The sequence below is a fragment of the Oxyura jamaicensis genome, chromosome 4 (genome assembly GCF_011077185.1).
Source record: "Oxyura jamaicensis isolate SHBP4307 breed ruddy duck chromosome 4, BPBGC_Ojam_1.0, whole genome shotgun sequence".
NCBI lineage: Eukaryota > Metazoa > Chordata > Aves > Anseriformes > Anatidae > Oxyura > Oxyura jamaicensis.
The window spans coordinates 78,977,560-78,998,818 of NC_048896.1; the positions used below are offsets into that span (position 1 = coordinate 78,977,560).

Below are 21,259 nucleotides of genomic sequence, written 5' to 3' on the forward strand. Positions count from 1 at the left end.
GATTTGGTGGTAAAAATGAGTCCACCCATTGCAATATTCTTATAAATGCTTTTTTTTAAAAGACAGCTTAGACAGCATGAAGCCTGTAAATAATTTACAGGTTTTGGAGTACTTCATAAGACCATGTACTGGAGGTGTAATTTCCCAGCAGTAAAATTGCAAGCAATTTTACTGCCTCAAAAGGCAGAATCATATTTATTATTCTCTGTCTCTTCTTCAGTTTATTTTCTCTTTAAAGGAGAGAGGACTGGACTCAGGAAAAAACAGTTCAAGATGAACTTATGCTCTTTTTTTTTTTTTTTTTTCTCCAGAAGGAATATATAATGAATCTTTAATGCAAGTTTAAAAGACTGTCAAACAGTTATTTTTCTGTAACAGAATAAATTATATACATCTCGAGGAAAATAAGAGTATAGGAAATGGTTTAAATGTCTCACATTTTTCCTTCAAACTATTTTTGAATTATTTTCCTTTCTTTTATAAGAGTTTAATAAAAGCTTAGAAACATTTCTTAATTACAGTTGGTATGATGGAAGAAATCAGCAATAACTTCACATAAAACCATGGTGCATATTTAACAATTACAATATTAAATATCTTTCACAGAACAAGAGAAATACAGAGAACTAGAGAAATACTCTGTCCTGATAAATGTGATAAAGCCAGATTTATGAGTCAAGAAAATAAGATTCTTGGATGTAAATGATGTTAGCTATATATATATATTTAGATTAAAATTATTTGAGAAGAGATCTGTTCATGGTGTTGTAGAATCTCAAAGGAAAGACTCAAGATAAAGAAAGGAAGGTTTAAACTAGGTATTTCTGGTAAGAGTAATTGGTCAACATTGCATATTTTTAATGAATGCCCTTAAGATAACATAAGAACAAATCTCCAGAGACTGAAAAGTTAAGCTGTTACTGCCGATGCTGTGGTAAAGGCAGGAGGTAAATACAGAGGGTCAGCCTAGATAAATTCAAGAGGTTGTATTTATCTACTTTACTGCCTCTACTCATATACAATTCTGTGAAAGTATATTGCCTTTTCAAGCAGTGTTCCTTTCAAACAATGTGGTGAAACTGCAGTTAAGTGACAGAAAGAAGTACTGCCTTTAAATAAAGTCTTTACTTTATTTACTTTAAATAAAGTCTGTACTTTATCATTTACTTCTATAAAAAGTCTGCTAACTTATTTTAAACTAGCCAAGAATAAGTCAGACAAATTTTTCCACAATACCTCTAATTCTCCTCAAGCACAGCAACATTTAAATGCAATCAGGAAATGGGAGTCTCTTTGCGGCTTTAGACTAAGGACTGGCACCATTGGCAGTGTTGGTATTTCCTGTGGCTGTACGACTTACTGTAATAAAGAGAAGAGTACTGTTTGCAAGATGAGTGTATTTTGAATATGAGTATTTCCTTTGTCATCCAAGGAAAAGGTAGAAAAATAGCTTTATGTGTTAATAATCCTTGGAGTGAGATAAACATAAAAACGTGTTTTGTCATTCATTAAGTCTCTCAGAAAATATTTTTATATATACTGCAGAATCTGAGTTGTACAAATTCAAATGTTCAGGGTTTTGCTTTTTCAGTTCATTCAAAATGTTCCTAGCTTTTTGTCTGAAAAGAAAATACATGCAGAACAGAAAGAAGCTATGACTTTTTTTTCATAAATTTTAAAATATTGCATTGTCCTTTCACATTCCCATTTGTCTGAGAGAAGGTTGTGTTACTCTTGCTTGAGCAGGTCTGGTAATGATGTAAAATAAATATCAATGTATGCTTAGAAGAGGAACTTGTGAAATGCCTTTGTTACATTTTCTACACTGAATAAATATATTGTTGTATCAATGAGTATCTGAATGCTTCACTGATATTTCCAAGTAAATATACCGGTCTTGGTTTCATTTATACAACTCTAAAAGGCTTCACATCAGAAGACAAGCAGCATGTTAATCCTTGAGAGGGACTATAGAGATTCTAGAGCACCTGAATATAGGGTTTTTTTTTTGGAAGCTGGGAAAGCAGGGGCACTTTAGAAAACTGTCACACCCAAATACCTAATAGACAGGGAATGACACCTCCATTAATGGATTGCTTCTTACCTGACAAAGGGTAGGTATGCTAGATTCATTTTACTGTCCCCCAAAGGCTTAGGTTTGAAAGGCAGTGTGGCCCAGCAGACAGCATATATCTAGTCTTACCTGTGCTCTGATTCTGCCTCCATCAGTGACAGCCTCTATGACCAGGAATAAAGAGTTTTGTACTTCTGTCTCCATGACTGCTCTCTGTTGGCCTGTTCTGATCAAAAAGAATTGTTTCTTACCATGTGTTTGCACATTCTTAGTTATGGTGAAGATCTGATTTTGGCTGAGAGTAAGTGACATAAATCAAAATAATCCTAGATCTGACATACATTTTTCAGGCGGTGTATCATCTCTCAATTAGCAAGATTATGCTATTTGTTTCTTCACATAAGCGCTCAAAGCTACGAATATCTCAATGTTCCTTACTTGATCTAATAGAAATATCATTTGCTGTCACAGGGAAAGCTGTTATTATACTGGTAAATGATGTTACACTGTTCTTTATCTTCACATGAAGCTATGTCCTTTCCCCAGTGCTCCAGACTAGGAGAACATAAATTGGAGCCATCAGTCCGAATAGCATAGCAATGGACAAAGAAACTGAACTATGAACCTTCATTATTTCATGTTTCTTACTTTCCTTTTTTAAAAAAAAAAATAAAATAAAATTGTTTGTTTATAGAAATACTTTTGTCTTACAGAGCTTGCCAGGCTTTTTTTTCACCCGCTGTATTAAGGAAGGAATTAAGGCAAAAAGAAATTAATTGCATGGCCTAAAGTCATCTGCTCAACCCTGCAAACTTAGGACTAGACTCAGCAGTCTTGCCTTTGATTTTTACTGCATGACTTAGTAACCAAAACTGAATTCCTTCTGTTTTTCCTACCTCTTTACATACTTTCCAAACATATTTTCTCTTATGTTTCAATTTCTCTGAAATCGCACACATTCTGCTTATTCTTGCTTACATACTTCAGTTTATGAACACGATGTAAAAAGGGAGAAGTATCTGCAAGGCTTGAGTAAGACCTTCTGTGACAGGTCTTTGCATTCCTGCTTGGTTTCTGTGCTACACAAGTGCTGTTTGCAGCTGCAGGAGTCATCTCCATGGCCTGCAGAAACCACTGACAGCACCATGCACTGCAGCACAGCGGTTGCTGCTCACACCGATTACTCAGTTCTCAGTACTGAAATTGAGAAGAATTGGCACAGAAGTAACTATTGTCCTTTTTTTTTTTTTTTTTTTTTTTTGGTCCCTTCTCTTTAATAAGACACTTTGAAGTGATGCACATTTAATGGTCTAATATTTGGTTTAAAGTGCAAAATCAGGCTGCATGTTAAAATCTCACGATAATGTACATGTTCTCTATGGTCTCCTGCACACAGGATTTGCCTGAACTAGATTCAACACTATTTATTTCTTGTGTTTAACTTTTTACAGGAATGTCCCAGTGGCGTTGTCAATGAAGAAACGTTCAAAGAGATTTACTCTCAGTTCTTTCCACAGGGAGGTGAGTAGTTGGCAAATGTAATTGGTATTACAACGTACAGAGAGTTATATTTGTTCACGCCTGAACCTGACAAAAGATCCTGTTCAAATTAACAAGATTGTTGATGGCTGGACACATTTAAAAGTACACGTTTCTGAATGAAATGCAATGATATCTACAAGAGGTCAGTATCCTGTTGTGAAGTTACCCACCTGTATTTGTGTATCTTTGAGAACAAAGTTTCTGAGTAGGTTATTTCCTTTCAAACTTTCTATGCAGTCTTCCCCATTATCTGTTATTCTACAAAACCTTTCACAGTAGGAATGAAAACTGTAGGAGGCACTAGAGGTGTGTGTCAAATTAAAATCTAATAGCAATGGGAGAACTCCCTTGATTTCTATGGGCTTTCTCTACATAAACAAGCTCTTTATTGCTACTCTTAATTTCAGTGAAGTAATTTCCAGGGCCTTCAATGACTTCTTTTTCTTGTCTTTTAGTTCAATAAAGGTAACACACACACACATATATTTTGTCAGATTTTATTTTAGTTTGAATAGTTTTCCTCTTTTCTTCTGCTTACTTTTAGCATTCAGTCCTCCCCCTGCATATTCTCTACAGCTCTTCATCCCTGGCTCTTCATCTTCTCCCACAGCTCTTGAGATTTACATTTTTCCCTGTTACCGTTGATAGCTCTTTCTTTTCACTTGTGTGTAAAAGACAGCAAAAATTCCCAAACAAACAAAAAACTTAATTGGTAGGAACAAAAACTCTCCCCTTTCCCAATAGTTTTATTTTAAATAAAAACCTACAAAGAGCAGTATTCAGTGTTGATTACCATCACCAAAATCCTCAGCAACTAGGCACAATCAATAGGGAAGAAAAAAAGGCTAGATGAGTTTGCCTGCCCACTATTATTTCTTTTAAACCAGGCTAACAATCAGAGTTTCAGATATTATAATTTTTAGCTACCCTGCCTGGTGAAAATAACTACTCTGCATGTGATTTACTACACCTTTACTACTTTTAAAATGATAATAATAAAGAAATATGTATTTCCTATTGTTATATGTATTGAAAACCATTTACAGGCAAAGAGAAAGTATGCTTTTTATGCAAGTAGAGTTAAAATTTATTGTTAGAATAACTGAAACCTCAAAAGCCTAGTCTACTAATCCAGACCTAATTGTTACAGAATAGAAATAACAATGCAATTAAAATTGTTCTATACACATTTCTTAGTTTCTATCCCTCTTCCTGGTCCTGTACTCACCTGTCCACTGCTATTCTGGGCCTTTAGGGCAATGGCATTATTTAAGGAAAGAGGCTTATCAGCATCTGGAGTCCATCTCCAGCAGGAATGCAATGTTCGTGTCAGTGTTTTCTTGTTCCTTGCTCTAGGATTTGCTTGTGGTCATTTCTATGTATTTGATACCACATTTTTGTGCTTTCTCTTTCTCAGTTGTTTTGCAGCTGTACATTACACCCAAATATATTATATATGGCACCTTATACATGTGTTAGATACTATTTCTTTCTTCTCTTTGCTACTCCTAAAACCACTTTGCCCAGTTCCGTGTCTGCATTTCCTCATCCAGCTGTGGGGACAGTGCCAACCTGTGCCCCATCCCCACTCACCCCACCCACACCTGCATCCACTGCCTAGGATAACTGCTTGTTACTGCTATCTACATAAAACTAGAGTTGCACCTCCAAAGTAAAACCAAACAGCCTTAGAAACCTGGCCAAGAAGAGAAATGGCTGTCACAGCTAGACTGGAGAAAAAGCTGCAGGCAAGTCACAAAGAGTCCATGCAGTGTGAGCCTGACAAGCCTCCACTCTGTAGCAAGCTCTGTACAAAACCTGTGGCTTGTTAGCAGCAGCTGCTATGTTGTCTTCAGGGCTGACATGCGAGCTAAAATTTTTGGAAAATTTTGCTTTTTCTTCTCTCTTCATTTGACTTTGGTAAAATACAGTAAAAAAAAGAGTTCTTTAGAAAATCCCATAGACTACTATAAACCCTTAGATCTCTTTCAGTTTGGAGCCCATGCAGTGACCTTCTTCCCCCTGAAATGAAAGTCAAAACTCCTGTTTACTTCAGAGGTGGTAATACTGTAGTATTTCCTGACACCTTTACAGCAACTTGGGCTTTAACGAAGTGAGAATTCTTTTTTGAGAAGCTTCTTAAAAAGAAGCCCCATGTGTTATACTTTAAGCATGCTAGGAAAGTATCAAACCAGATAATTAATTCACCAGCAGGAGATGTTGTTGTGTACTACTGACATCATTTTAGCTTCTTCAGTAAAGCCCTTTCAGGGATCTCAGTAAGGCCCACTGAGAAGTGACCAACAGAAGCTAACTCCATCCATGAGCCCCACAGCCTCCACACAAAGGCCTACTGCCAAACAGTGCATAAAGACAACATAAACAAATGTGAAAGCGTTTTGTAGTTTTCCTCAAAATGTCAGGAAAAATGTTCAGAGGAAACAGCAAAAGAGCTGATTCTCCTCACAGGAGTAACAGCACACATCCGTAATCATAGTTTCTGTGGGCATGTGAATTGCCATTTTTTTGAAAGGTCTGGGGACCAAAGTTTATTCTTGGTTCCTCAGATTAGCTAAGCACCATTAATTGTCTGTATTTGCATGTTAAGTACAGGGTGAGATCTCTGTATTTGACTATTTAGTTAGGCAGCTAGTCTGAATAGCTGCATCTGTGCATGTATTGCCAACATGCTGCGTACAACCAAGACCTTTGAATTTCAGTTGCAGTTAATATATTGCTTTTAGGTATGTGTGAATATTAAAAAGAAAAGTTTCAAAATACAACAATGACAACGTATTAACATGTCCTCAAGTTAGAATGTCATACATGTAGATCTGTGCCCCAAATGTCCATATAATACAAAACCAGATACAACACAGTGTATCGTTATAACTTCATATCATTTGAGCAAAGAGAATAATGTTGAGTAACATTTTAAGCTTTAGGGTGACCAAGCTATCATCAGAAAGTCATTTACCAATGGGAAAACCACAGTTACACCAGTGAATGAATAGGTCCCAGTAGCTCCCCTGCACTCATGCAACAAGTTGCCTGATATACAACTTGGGATTTCTTCATCAGCCATGCAGGTCACAGGTAAGAATCCACATAAGGAGCAATTATTGCTACCCTTTTTTTTTTTTTTGTCTGATATTTAAAATGTTTTAACAATGTATTTCAAAGGAATTCTGATTTAATACCTGTTTCTGCTTCAACCTGTCAAAACATCAATTTAACCAACTAGTTATGATATTAGATCCCTGAAAAGAAGACATATCTTAAAATAAAGCTTTTGTCTAACGTGGTTAATATTCAAGATTTAGAGGATGGCAGGGGCATCACATTAAGAAGTAGCTGTCATGTAAACATCAGTCTACCTCACTCTGCAGTGGTTTTGAATGCAAAATTTCAGACCGGAATTGGCTGCACAAACCACCCTGAAAGAGACCTCTGAATTTTTTAGACTTTTTCAGAAGAGGTTACTAGACATAAAAATTCTGCAAAAAGAGATTATTATTATTACTATCCATATACTATCATACAAAAAGAGTATTAAATTGTATCACGTATGAACAAAAAAGAGTAAAATACTTTGTGTTAATGTTGTGATATTTAATGTATATCTACAAAAAATGATTAGGGATGTTTCAATTTTATTTTATTTATTTTATTTTATTAAAGAAGTAAGTACCAAAAGAATGGGAAGGTATTTAAAATTCAATTTACAGTCATTATGCCTCTATCATGTGCTTTTTCTTAGAAGCTGGCTTGCATACTGTTGTTGTACAATAGATGTCTCAGTAGAGGATAGAAAATATAAACTGAAGTCAGCAAGTTTACATTTTTCAGTTAAAATAAAATTTCCCTTTTAAAGTTAAATGGGATTTGTCTACTAGATTATACTTAAGCAATTACACTAATCTCTGGCTACGTGATTGGGTGAATGAATGTCTCAGTATTGGGGGGAAATTCTCTGAAAATGTGTTAACAGACACAGGGCTTGATGGCTGCAGAGTTTTTTCTTGTCACAATTACTTTACATCACATGAAATAAACATATTGAAATAAGACCAGAGACTTCATTTACCAACATCAGGTATGAACCTGTGAAGTGCAAAGTTTTGAGGTTTAGTATATTTGCTTTCTTGGGGTCAAAGTGGTATTTCAGGTGACCCAAAATCATCACTCCTTTTAATTAAAAAAAAAAAAAAAAAAAAAAAAAAAAGTTTGAGCTGTGAAGAATGCAGTTTTTCAGGTTTGATACAAAATGTAAAAAAAGGTTTAGCGCCAAGAAATCAGAAATAGGCATCTCAGCACTGATAAGGTTTTCCCACAATAAGGGCAATTTTCTTCTAAGGAAGGAGGAGGAACAGGAAAAAATTTCTACAAATAACTACTGTTCAGGACATGATGGTTTGCTATTATAAAAGCATTTTTTGCATATAATGGCTAAAAGTACAGTGGAGCAGAAACAACCTCCCTTGTAACTACTGTGGCCTGAGATGGTTCTACAGCCTTGGGAAGGATCACCTTAATATCTAGGGCAGCACTCGGGCTGTGTGTGCCTCCAAGGCTTTGCAGTCATGACTGTGGACAAATTGTTCTTTACCCCAGTTTTTCACCTATAAAACGGGGCCATGACACTTCTCATTTTACTAAAAGCTTGTGAGGTTAATGTTAATTAACCTAAAATTAATGTAAATATATAAAATTGAAAGAGCAAAAAAATGAATATCAAAAGAAAACTGAGTTGATACACTGCTGAATAGGCTTGAAAAGTTAGTGAAGGCATCACTTTCCTAAAGTCATTTTTAGAGACTTTTTGACCACTTCAGTTACTTACAGCCACTTTTTTTCAAGGTTTTTTAAGAACCTAGGTCTCATAAGATGCTCATTGGAATCAAGCAGCGACACAGTTTTAAGAATCTGCTTCTCTGGACAGGATTTTATCTCACTTATGACTGTCAACAGCTATACAGCAGCCAGGCTGGTGATATATACTGCTGAAGTGATAAAGTGTAAGTCTTGGCACTGCTGCCTGTCCCTATGCCAGTTTGTTTTGTGGTGCCTTGAGCCCCAAAAGCAGCAGTGGTTTTCTGACCAGCTCATCTTCAGCTGGGGCAACATACCTGTCTCCAGAGTAAAAGTGATATGCCAGATGCACAGATGGTAATGCCCACTTTCCTCATTTAAAGTGATAAATGAACTCATTTTTCTTCTGTAATACAAGAGAGATCCATTATCACAATCATTTAACTGGTAAAGTAGCGTTCCCATTGACGCAGACTGCTTCAGAGTACATTAACATGACTTCTTCCCCATTTGTTAAGACATCAGGGATTAGTAGTTTGCATGCAGCAGAGGTAATGAAAATTAATAAAAATACTCTAGTCCAGATTTTCACAGTTTCTTTCCAGTTTAGTTACCCATATACTTGCGCTTGTAATTTATCCCTCCTGCCCTGTCAAAAAAAGTTTAAGCTGACTGAAAATTTAGTCTTAGTTGTTATCAAAATATATCTTCCTATAAAAATATTTCATTGAATGAAATTAAATTAAATAAGATGTGCTTACTATGAAATAAAACATGCTTACTATGAAATATTCTTACTGTTTTAAATTGTAGATTCCACAACTTATGCACATTTTCTGTTTAATGCATTTGATACTGATCACAATGGATCTGTAAGTTTTGAGGTAAGTGATGCTGTTACTTCCTTTATGTTTTTTTCAGTGTTATGACATTCTTTGTAATGAAGTGAAATTTGGTCAGTTTTCATATATAGATCACATAAAATTAGTTTATGTGGCTAAAGTTTTAAGATTTTCCAACGTGTTAACAAAAGTCATTATTATTTTACAATTGTGTATCCCAGAATTTTAACTCATACTGTGCTGCTATATTAACTTTTTTATAATTCTGCTAACTTAAAAGGTAACCCAACTTATTCACAAGTTATGTAACAGTATATTTATCCTCCTACCTGCCTTCAAGATGAGGACTCTGATCCAAATAACATTACAGCTCAGCCAAAATAGGGTTGCTCATACACTCTATTGTTTTTCAGAAGGTTCTACCAAAAAACAAACCAAACCAAAAACAAACAAACAAACAACAACAACAACAACAAAAACTAAAAACCCCACACCTTTATAGCAAATATATTTAAAAGCACAAGAGTTTAAAATTCATTCTTCCTCCATTTACATGCCCAATCTTCAAACCTCTGCCTTTCTCTGCTGAGGCTGATGTCATTACCTGCAAAGGCTGACATCTTCAATATAAAAATCATGACAAAAAAGGCAACTCCCTGCAATAATTAGATGAAAACAGGGTAAAGGGCAAAGGAGACATTACTTTAATGTATAGAATTAAGAAATATCCCAGTTCTTTTCCAAAACAATATTTACTTTGTCATATTTTGCTTTGTTTTGTTTTTCAATTGACAGATGGTATCCTTACAACTTGAGATTGGTTTAGGATTAAATATATCCACTGTAAATTTGTTTAAATGTCCTATACATGTTTTTATGATTTACTTGACTGAATAATCTTGAGAGATATAAGGGAAAATCTTTTAAAAGTATTTTCATTCTTTTATTATTGATGTAATATGGAAGGAGAAGTATTGCCAAGCAGATGCACTGTGATCATAAACCTAAACCTCACCTGGGAATATAACCAGAGCATTTTGTGGGAGATTACTTGCATTTATTTAAAAAACATGAACAACATCTGCCTTTCTCCAGACAGCTGAAATCAATGGGCCCAGTGGAAGCAAAAATGGAGCTTTTATTCACATCTTCTGTATGTAGGCTAATTCTACAAGGAATCCTTCTGGTCATAGCAGCAGCAGCAGAGACAATGCTAGAGAACATTTTTAGCATCAATATTTGAGAAGTATTTCTGCTGTTATCATTAGGAATAATGAGAACAAAAGAAGCTTTTGTACCTTTCCTGAACAATTTGTTCATATTTGTACCTCAAAAAGAAAGACTTATGAAATTCAATAGATGTAAAGCCTTTTTTGAGGGATGTGAATATCTCAAAGTGCAGGTCTATGTTTGAAAGAGGCTTTGGAACAAATGAAAATGTGAAAATAAAGCATTTTTTATCATTGAGAGAACAGACATATTCCAACTTACTTTTGTCCACTATCAACTCAGAGTGACCCAACCTTTGATTTCATTTGCAAAACTCCAATTTGCACAACTCCCCTATCGACTCAGAGTGACGCAAACTTTGATTTCATTTGCACAATTCCAGCACAACTCTAGTGCTGTCAAAAGACTCTCTACTTTTGTGTCCTTGTACCATGTAGCAGCTTCATAGTTATAAATTATACAGTAACTATTCTAAAAGCATCCTGCTAATGTTAAAAATGTTTAGATTTTTTTCTAATCATGTGAAAGTAGCTGTGAATTGTGGAAGCACTAATTTTTTTCCTGATCATATTTTATCTCAGATGCAACTGCCATATCTTGTATAAACCAATATTCACTCTATCCACACTCTAGCTTTCTAATGCTTATTAGGAAACAAAACAAAACAAACAAAGAAACAAAAAACAACAGCACAAAAGGTGGGAAAAACAGGTTGTGACTTATAAATAACCATTCATCGCAGTGAAGGAGTAAATACAATGTAATATAATGATCTAAGAAGAAAAATGCTCTTTGGCTCTCTTCTGTGTGAAAAGGACAGGAAATTTTGAAATGAACTGGCAGAACTAGATATATAACTTGTAGGGGTAAGATTTTCGTTTTTATTTTGTCTGTTGCAATCTCCTTTTTCTAATGAAGCTGTGGTAGCTGGAATTGCAAAAAAAGGAGGACAGAATTTGTTCTTTTTTTTCTCCTCAAATTTTCAGCCATCAACAATGAAGTGTTAGACTTTAGCACAACGTTGTACTTGTTAAACCCATACCTTCATTAGTTGAGAGTGCTTAGTGAGATTGCTACATATGTGAAATTTTGCACATCCCTAAGTCTGTATACTCTTTAGTCAGCCGAAGCATTTTACATAGAATTAGAACAGAATTACAGAATCATCTAGGTTGGAAGAGACCTCCAAGATCACCTACCTAGTCCTACCTCTGACCTAGCATAAACAAGTCCTCCACTAAACCATATCACTATGCTCTACAAAAACACAAAGCTCTATAGAAACACAAATGCCATTTGCATTTTGCTTATAAAAAACAAGAATCTGTAGGTAACTGAGTAACTGTTTTCAAGATTTCAGGTCATCTTGTTTTAGGCCTTTTGTATCCAAAGGTGAAAAGACACCAGTATTTAGAAGCCTCTCTTCTAATGATTTTAATGGTAAAGTGGTATCCAAACTAGATTATTTGATGGGTCTAGTACTTCTAGGCTTATGTCAGTAACAAGTTTGGGGATAATAAGGTGTTTAAATGGTGTGTCAACACTTTGAAATTTTGAAATGATAAAGAGAAAAAAAAAAAAAAAAAGAAAATTACAGCTATTTAGCTTCAGATAATGTATTCAAAGGTAAAGCACAATGCATCCACAAGAAAATATTCAAATCAATGCCCTTAGTCTGCTGTAGATGCAGATTAATGGTACTCTAAATGTAATCTTGATGAAAGGAATGTCACTCAGTAATCCAAATTTTCAGTGCCTTAAAGTACAAAAGTTGTACCAAATGCAACAGAGATATTCAAGGATTTTGGTCATTTTTAATCAAAAACAAGCTTGCATTTGTTTCTCCTTAAATGATTAATTATCTCTTAACAAAGTTGTTGGTGAGTTTCTGATTACTTTATTTCTCAGCTGTACCCTTAGAATTTTGCATTAATTAATGAATTAACAAGCTTGCTAATTCATTTCTATTGGAGAATCAAGAATTAACCTACCTAGTTATGTCTTCTTTTATGTCTTGAGATCAAACACATCTTTGGTATTTAATTAATAACAAAAGTAATGAACAGTCATTGTCTCCAAGACAGTAACAAGGTGTTTACTGATATTAATCAATGTCTTCAAGTGTGATTCTCTGTGTTAAAACATAGAAAAGCTTTGTTTATGTCATATATGAAATAAGCTGATGTTTCTCAGGACAGCTGTGATTTCAAAGGCATTTTGATACCAACTAGTGTAAAGTAGCTACAGAAAAATAGAGTTCCTCTCAACAGCAGCTCCTCTATGTTAGTGCTAACATTCATTGTCCTAACAGCATCAGTGCTCCACCACTGCTGTGACTAACATTCACTGCGTGACTCCCTCCCAAAATCCTAAGGGCTAAACCCCAAAATGGATTTTGGTGCCTACCTACTTCTTCTGGCCTTGAACAAGACACAAAGGAATATGTGATCAGGTGGAATAATTTCAGGCTTTTCTATGAATCACACTATTCCCAGAGTGCACACTAGTAAACTTGCTAATTACTTTATTAATGACTGGTTCTCCCCAAAGATTTACTGAGGGATGAAGCAATCAGAAAGTCATCGACAACCGTGCTAAGAGATAATTTATCACAACTGGGAAAAACAACAAATACAAGTTAATCACAACCAGAGGCTCTGTACAGCTCTAGCGTGGCACTAGCAGCTGGCCAGGTGGTAACAGCAAGCATACAGAGGCTCTAATGTGGGTGCAACGATGCTCTGCTTTAAAGCCCTTCAGTGAGCCATCCCCCTTTTGTGGAGAATAAATTATACACACAAGAGAGTTCGGCATTCGATTGAGGTCTTCACAAACATTTGCAGGCTCAGCAGGAAGCTAAAAAGTTGGAAATAAGGAGCTGTGGAAAGGAATATTGGCAAGTACCAAAGCACATAGCTTCTGTGCTTCTGTCACAGACTGAAGAGACCCAACAGAGAGGAGTGCCTGAGTGTGGCCCTTCTCTGGAGTTTCAGTCTCTCTGCCCCTAGATCGGATGCACCTCTCCTGTGATTAGGTGCTCAGCTGGGCAAGCCTCCCATCCCTCTCAGTAGACAGTGTCAGCGCCCTTAAGAGATATAAGTGTCCAAGCAGTACCGTCCATCTTGCTTCAAAAATAAATAGCCTCTGAAAGTAGAAAACCTCTCTCTCCAAGAGCCAGATGCCTAAACCAGAAAAGAAAACAAATCTGGGTACAGTAAATACTGGAATGGTGGCTTGGGTTCATGCTAAATGGAGTGACTACGTCATGTGCCATTGAGGTGTTGGTAACAAGAGTGTAGACAGACTCTATCCAAGCTTATCTGCTACACTAAGTACTGTTGCTCCACCATAGCATTCTGCACTGGATCACAAGCTTAACAGATCACAGAGCTTCACCACTCCTCTCGCATACAATGCCTTCCACCAGGCAGGGCCTTGTTCTGTTTGAGGATCTAGCATGAAAAAAGCCCAGTGGATTCCGTCTGTGTCCATTGAATCAGATTTTCCATTTATACGTTGTTTTATTGTTATATTCTTAAATCATATGAAATTAAGTATGTAGAAAGATATGCTGTCCTAGCTAGTCCTTATTCAGCTCATCACAACTTCCTGTTACGGTAAGTCCTTTTTATTATTCCTGAACTGGACTGCTGCACTGGCTGTCCCCAGGGAGCATTCATACAAAGGTGGTGCACCTGAACCAAATTCCGTATGATTCCCAAACACCTTCATGCAATATGGAAGGAGGTGATCTGCTCTTGCAAAGGTTAGAGCACACACCTGGATGGTTTTGAGCTGTTTCAGCTTTTACAAGGACATTCATTCATACAAAGTCAAGGTTTTTTGATGCATGTTTTAACACTGACGATAGAAGGGCTGCCATGAATATGGGGATATAAATAATGCCAGTAAGCCAGCTAACATACGGGTGGCACTTCAGAGAAAGGAAGAAAGAGAAATAATCAGGAAAAGGCAAGTAGATACGACTTAAGCATCAGAATAAATGCAAAGATGTTGCTGGCGCCAAATTAAATTCAGAACTGTGAAACATAATACTTTAAGAAAATAACATTACTGGAGACCCTTGCAGAGGAGTTCAGCAAATGCTACATCAAGAATGCAGTACAACAGTGCAGAATAATGTGAAGAAATAGTACTGAATTAAAAAGGTTAATTGCTAATGCTGTAATGTGATCAAATCTGTTCTGAATTTCTTGGACATTTTAATACTTAATATTTCGTTGTTAAAGAGCTGTTTGGAGATTTAACCTGGTGACCCTCAATTAGTCACTGAGATGTAGACAAGATAAGTTGAGCAAAACTCTTTTCAAGATTCATGTATTAATTTACCCTAAAGGGCACATGTACCAATAATAGAGAAATTTATGAGAGACTAACAAAACCCAGAACATACCATCTGAATTGTTAAAAAGACCAAAGCTGTCAAAAGAGCTATGCTTACTAGACCACCCGACACTGTGGTATCTGCATTGGGTAGTATTTGACTATGTGGTGCACTGGGCCTTTGCAATTTATATCTAATCTTCATGCATTCTTTTCCATTGTTCCTGTTTTAAGAAAATGCACAAACATTGCCAGTGGTGATACGAAACCATTCAGCTTTTGTAGTCTTTGCTTTAGTGTTACCCTGACTTTCTTTGCCAACAATGTAGAAATGCACATTTAAATATAAACATTTGCAGGACAGTTTCACAGATTTATGGGTTTACAAACTTATCAAACAGAATTGGGTAGAGAAGGGTAGGGAAAAAAAAAAAAAAAAAGGCTGTTATTTTAAAAAATACAGTTAATGTGCTAAGAAATGCAAAAGACATGACAACACATCCTGATCGATATTTTCTCCAATCTGAAAGATGTTCATACAATGTAAATAAGGTTTGTACTATTAAAAGTATTAATTATGAAGCCAAACTCTAGTTCTAGCTCTAGTGTAATGTAAGTATGTCTGTTTTTAGAATTGTTTGTCGGCTGATCAAGAGCATAGTATGACAAATCCCATTAGTTATAGCTAGCCTTATGCTAGCTAGTCAGTGATCTATATCAAATACTTCATGTATACAATCTCAATAGTCTTCTGGTTTACTTCTGTGGAGTAGCTCTACAGCATCAGAGCATTGGTGGGTGACAAGACCATTAAGGTGTCATGCGGACATAAAGTAAGTATATTCCCTATCAGATTTCCAATAAAAGGTTTAAGTACTGAGGTGTGTTGTAGCACACATGAGGTTTTAATGTTGACTGCACAAGATTGATCCAAGAGGTCTGGTAACCACGTATTCCACTCCCAACAAGGCATATATATAACAAGAATGGAACATTCCTTAGTGGATAATTCTCCCAAAACTGGTATCCTGTGCTAAGATTAATTTAACTCCCACTTAAGCTTTGTTCTGGACCATTAAACCATGGGGGTTGCTTTTCCTTGGTAGTAAGTTCAACAAGGACTTCTTATGCGAGGCATTTCAGAGGATGAATACACTAATAGAAAATGATGGCTTATTTTATAGAAAATTAATCAATTTACTTATTATTAGTGTAGCATGTATTGCCCAGATTTGTAATTATTTAAATAACCAGCAATTCATAACACTTGCTGTGAAGTGAAAGAAATAGAAACAACACAACTTTCAAGACTTCTGTGATTCTGATGAATGCATTAGTCTGCATTTCTCAGTGTTTGTGAAAAACTGCTTAATTCCAAACTGACCCAAACCTTTTGTCTCTTTAGGATTTTGTTATGGGTCTCTCAATTTTACTCCGAGGGACAGTACAAGAGAAACTGAACTGGGCTTTCAATTTGTATGATATAAATAAGGATGGATATATAACTAAAGAGGTAAGGTCTACTTTTTATATTAATTGCTGAAACTAACCATTGTATACACAAGGCCTGCTTTGAAAGAAGAATGGCTTCAGCAGCAGCCTTGTCAAATCAGACATGTCAACCAATAAACATAAAACAATACGAAACAAGCTAAAAATATTTTTCTCATTTTACAAGCATATATAGAAATTGAAAAGGAAAAATTATTGCAGAAATAATGGATGGCCAGAATTCTTCAGGTACAGAGACATTAGGCTTCTACACAAGCAATTTTTTTCTTTTCACTAGAATAAAGTAGTTTAGTAGGATATTTGGACCCAAGAAAATTAAGTGGGCTTCAACCATAATTCATTTTTTGAATCGATTTCTAAAATTTTTACTTGAAACAGAATGCATATAAAAAGATTCTTAAATCCTTTACACTGCAAAGATCTAACCATACCTGATGGTGGGACCAAATCTGTAGTTTCATAATTTTCTTTTTTTCAACAGTAGGTCTTTAGATAGATATTTTACACTTTTGGTTTTGCACATTGAGAGATAATTCATGATTACTACAGAAGGTTAATCTACAAAATAATCTCTTCATCGTACTGGCAGATGACGTATTTATGATTATCCTTATGGTTTTCATAACCCATGTTATTAACAAAATTCTGATTTTTTTTTTAATAGAAAATGAAGACTCTTTGCATGTGTGCAAGTGTATGTATGGGTGTTTATCTTGAAAACTCAGTTGTATGAAGGTGTGTGATTTAACATGTTGTTACAGAACTTCTTTTCCTGGTTACTTTTATTCACTAGGCCTCAGGAGACTCTTCCCACAATCAATGAACTTGCACATATTCTAAATAATTTTAAAATGATTTAAAACCAGAAACATTCCTTTGCATCTATGTAACAAGCAATGAAAGCTGAACTAATAAGCTAGAATTCCTATGAACATATAGTTCATTCTTGAAGCTATTCAATCATAAAAAGGCAAATCTCAAATTTTTGTTCTAAAATGTAAATCGTAGAAACCAGTTCTGAGCCAAAACAGTATCTACAATGCAGCTTGCATTACACAGACATATTTTTTCTCTTCAGGAAATGCTTGATATCATGAAAGCAATATATGACATGATGGGGAAATGCACTTATCCTGTTCTCAAGGAGGATGCACCTAGACAACACGTGGAAACGTTTTTCCAGGTGGGTGAGGTAACATAAGGAACTAAAAAGACTGCTCCATTATCTGGTATGAATAGGTTTTCTTTGTTGTAATAGTTTTGAATATCCTATCAACTTTATCTTTTTTTCTTTTTTGTGGTTCCATTCCAAGTCACTTGTCCTGCCTTTTCAACAAGCAGCTCTTTAAACTTATTCTAGTCTATCACTTTTGACATCTTTCCAGCATTTTGGCCTGGTTGTTCCCTAGGCTGATATATAACCCAAATGAATAATAAAAAGGACTTGTTTTATGTACAATCAGGACAATAATCATACATTTTTATTCTTTTTGAACAGAAAATGGACAAAAACAAAGATGGAGTAGTGACCATAGATGAATTCATTGAGAGCTGCCAGAAGGTAAGTATCAAACCCCTATCAGTTGGCTAGTGCTATCATAGTGCTACACAGTTTTTTGGTGTGACAGTGAGCAGAACAGCATTTTTTTTTTTCTGTAGTTCATAGCAAAAAAAAGTTTATGCACATTCAGCTAAATGTTTATTTCTACTATCTGCCCATGCTGGGGAACATTCTTGTTACAACTGGCATATAGTTATAGCAGTAATAATAATATTGCTTGAAAATTTATCATATATAGGAAAGTTTCTCCAAGACTGAATTTTAGGGCTGAAGGTCTTAAAAAGGGTGAGTAGAAGGAGCTTGCAAAGTGTTAGATGGCAAGAGTTAACAGCAGGCAATCTTTTTTCATTGCAAAGGAGTAAGAACTGACTGTGATTACCAGTTGCAAGTGTTTACATTGCTCAGGTGGCTGTTAATTTCCCTCAGCTGCTGAAAGCAGCTCATTTCCTTTTGAGCCAGGAATGAGAATAAATTTATGTAGCAGGGATTACAAACTCTTCTCACTCCTCTGCCCTTTGGGAACTGGCTAGCTTTTGGACTAGGAGCCGATATGAGAAAAGGTAAGTTGTGTTTTCAGAAATTTAAGGAACTTACGTTAATATGTTGGTTTAAAAAGGCAAAAAAAAGAAACATGATATAGAACACAATAACTGTCAAGTGTTGCATTAGACCTAGTGAAGAGATGGGATAAATAAAACCAGTACTATTTATTGCAGTGAAAAATATGCAGAATTGTAGCAGTGTTCAGCTGGTACGTCCACCTTGTCCAAGCTGACTGATTAATATGAAGCTGACAGAGACCAGCACTACAGACTGTGTGTATTGCTTCTTACCTCCTACACCAAGAAGCATACAGTAGGTGAGAGACATGATAGAACAAGACCAGCAAGAACAATGCAGTTATTGAGTGACAGACTTATAATCATTTGAAATATGGAAAGCTGACATAGCAAAGATGTTCTGCTATTTGTCTCTTGTTTCATGTGTCTGCAGTTATTCCTTAGAATTGCTTTCATGATTTAAAAGCAGTAAGATAGAGAGGGGTCAAAACCACTTACTAAGTGAGTCTTTGATCAGTTTTAATCCACTGAGTTTGGTGTATAAAGGAAAGAAACAGCTCTTCTAACTGGTTGTTCTGTGCACCCTTAGTAATGGGTACTGGATAGTGTCCTATCTGTCAGCAGTGCTACATCAAGCATGGTTCTAGCTCATCGGTCTTGTTCAATATGAATTAAAGGTATTTGCTCTGAGGGATCATTTGAAACAGAGATGAGATTCATTTCCCATCTGAGGTCTGCTGAGTTCTGGAACTTAAAGTCCAACTAGAATGTGATAGTGATTATGGTGATGGACTGCATGATTCATTTTCAAAGAAAATTAGCATGTTCAGTAAGGAATTGCTTTTCCAATGCAATTCACACTTCCTCACTTCTGCTGGAAGATTTCTTATTTATCTCTTCTGATTATTCAGAATATACCTGATAAAGATCGATCCTCTAAATCATTACATGATAGAGACATCATTCTCCTTTCTTAATGGACAAATCATCTTGAGACTTTTCTTCACTTTATTTTAACTTCAAAGGTGACATACAAAAAGTACATTGCTGTCTAAATTTTTGTCTCTGCCTATGAAGACCTCTTCTCTTATTAAGAGCTCTGAGCTGCAGCATTTAATTCCTGTTTACATCAGGATTTTGTTTCAGAAATGAGATCTGGGCTTTGGATTCATCCTGAATCCTTCAAGAAACTTTTTTTCAGAAAGTGTGCTCTGTTCACATGGTTTCAGCATTTTCAGGATTATGTTTCTTCCAAAGGACAGTAATGGCCTCTTTCTTTTAAAACACAGCTGTACGAAAACCTTTTGCTAATATCTTAGTAGGTACAGGACCGATCTAGAAAGATAATGCTCAACTTCCTTTATTTTCTTAGCATTCAGTGATTTGCATCACTCCAGGACTGAGAGTTTTCCTTGTTCATGAGTATGTAACAGTGCCTAGAGCAAACGTAGATAATTCTGTGATCTCTCCTATTGTAAACTTGTCTGTGTTTTAGATATATGAAATATTTTTATAGCCTTTCTGTATGCTCTATGGAAAAAACAGGGTTATCAGTATTGCTTTTTGTTTAGCATCTCTTTCCCAAGACGCAAAATACTCATTTAATTCATTTTTTTCCACCTAGGGCAAAAGTCCAAAACTTTAACCACACCTGACCTCAGCCTAGACCATTGCTAGTTCTGCTATAAACTTTTACTTACCTGAATCTTTTGCTACTGAATTTGGAAACTTAGGATGGGGCACAGCACACTTCCAGTTCTATTGACTTTTACATCTATGTTGGTTTCCTCATCTGTGAATCCTCCTTTGGCATTAAGGTTGACATCTGAGCAAGTCCGCTCAAAACCTTCCCTGCTAGTTTGCATAACAAATGACTCTACCTTAAACCTTGGAATGGGAATGCCCATTGATGAATGGTCTTCTCTGGTCACTGGGTATAAGGAGCTATCTCTGACCAAGACAAAGAGAGGACTGCAGCAGTATTTTCTTGTCATCATATTTCATCTCCTCACTTCTGTCCTCTCACTGCTTGGTGCTGGTGGGAAGTAGACTGACTCAGGCATTGCTTCATATCTACCTCAACACCATGAGTAGCAAAGGTGAAGAAGTAAGGCATGCATAGTGCGTAAGTGAATGACTTAAAGGACCTTCTGATAAAGAAAAAAGGCTTCTGGGACAGATGTTTTCTGCAAGAATAACCCATTCTATATGGAGTCCTGATGGGTATGGGCTAGTCTGAAAAGAGCAAAGGAGCCATAACAGAGTTCAGGAAGAAAAAACTCAAAATGAGCTTGCAGTTATGTCAGATCTGGTAAAGCTCATTCATTCATGTTTTGTACTTTATATGGACTATGCAAACACCACCCTTAGTGTCTTCAGTCAGGAATCTAAACTAAGCTATTAGGAAACACTATTCAGAAAAACGTACTGGGGAAAAAAAGCAAATAAGAAAGATTCAGGTATTTTCGAACTCTGCTAAGCGTAAATCAAGTATCTGCAACTTTCTGAAGATAGAAAAACCAGATACTAAAAGCCACCACGTTCCAAATATCACGACAAATCTCTAACTTCTTCTGAAGCCCCTTCCCATTGGACTGAATAAAGGAGGGGCATTAGAAGGCTTCTGTATTGAAACAACAAACTCCAGAAATATGGAGCTCATTTTTAGAAGACAGGTAGCTTCATTAGTAATACTAGGAAATGTCAAAACAGGAAATATCAAAAGACTTTCTAAATGAAGAACACGTTTGCTTAGCTAAACTTCTTTGCTAACATATATACA

At 35.8% G+C, this 21,259-nt stretch overlaps 1 protein-coding gene and 1 long non-coding RNA gene across 8 annotated transcripts in view; one reads left to right on the top strand and one right to left on the bottom strand.

Moving 5' to 3' along the window:
* KCNIP4 (potassium voltage-gated channel interacting protein 4) overlaps nt 1-21,259 on the top strand; it is a 429,982-nt gene that overhangs the window by 405,660 nt on the left and 3,063 nt on the right. For all 7 annotated transcript variants that reach the window (XM_035323818.1, XM_035323824.1, XM_035323819.1 and 4 more), the window contains 5 exons: nt 3,526-3,595; nt 9,242-9,312; nt 16,250-16,357; nt 17,435-17,539; nt 17,855-17,917. In XM_035323818.1, coding sequence (XP_035179709.1) covers nt 3,526-3,595; nt 9,242-9,312; nt 16,250-16,357; nt 17,435-17,539; nt 17,855-17,917 — 417 coding nt within the window. The remainder of the gene's footprint in view (nt 1-3,525; nt 3,596-9,241; nt 9,313-16,249; nt 16,358-17,434; nt 17,540-17,854; nt 17,918-21,259) is intronic.
* On the bottom strand, nt 303-9,246 carry LOC118165632. Its single transcript, XR_004750147.1, has 2 exons — nt 8,746-9,246; nt 303-2,300 (listed from the first exon to the last, which is right to left on the bottom strand). It is a non-coding gene; the product is annotated as an uncharacterized LOC118165632 (long non-coding RNA).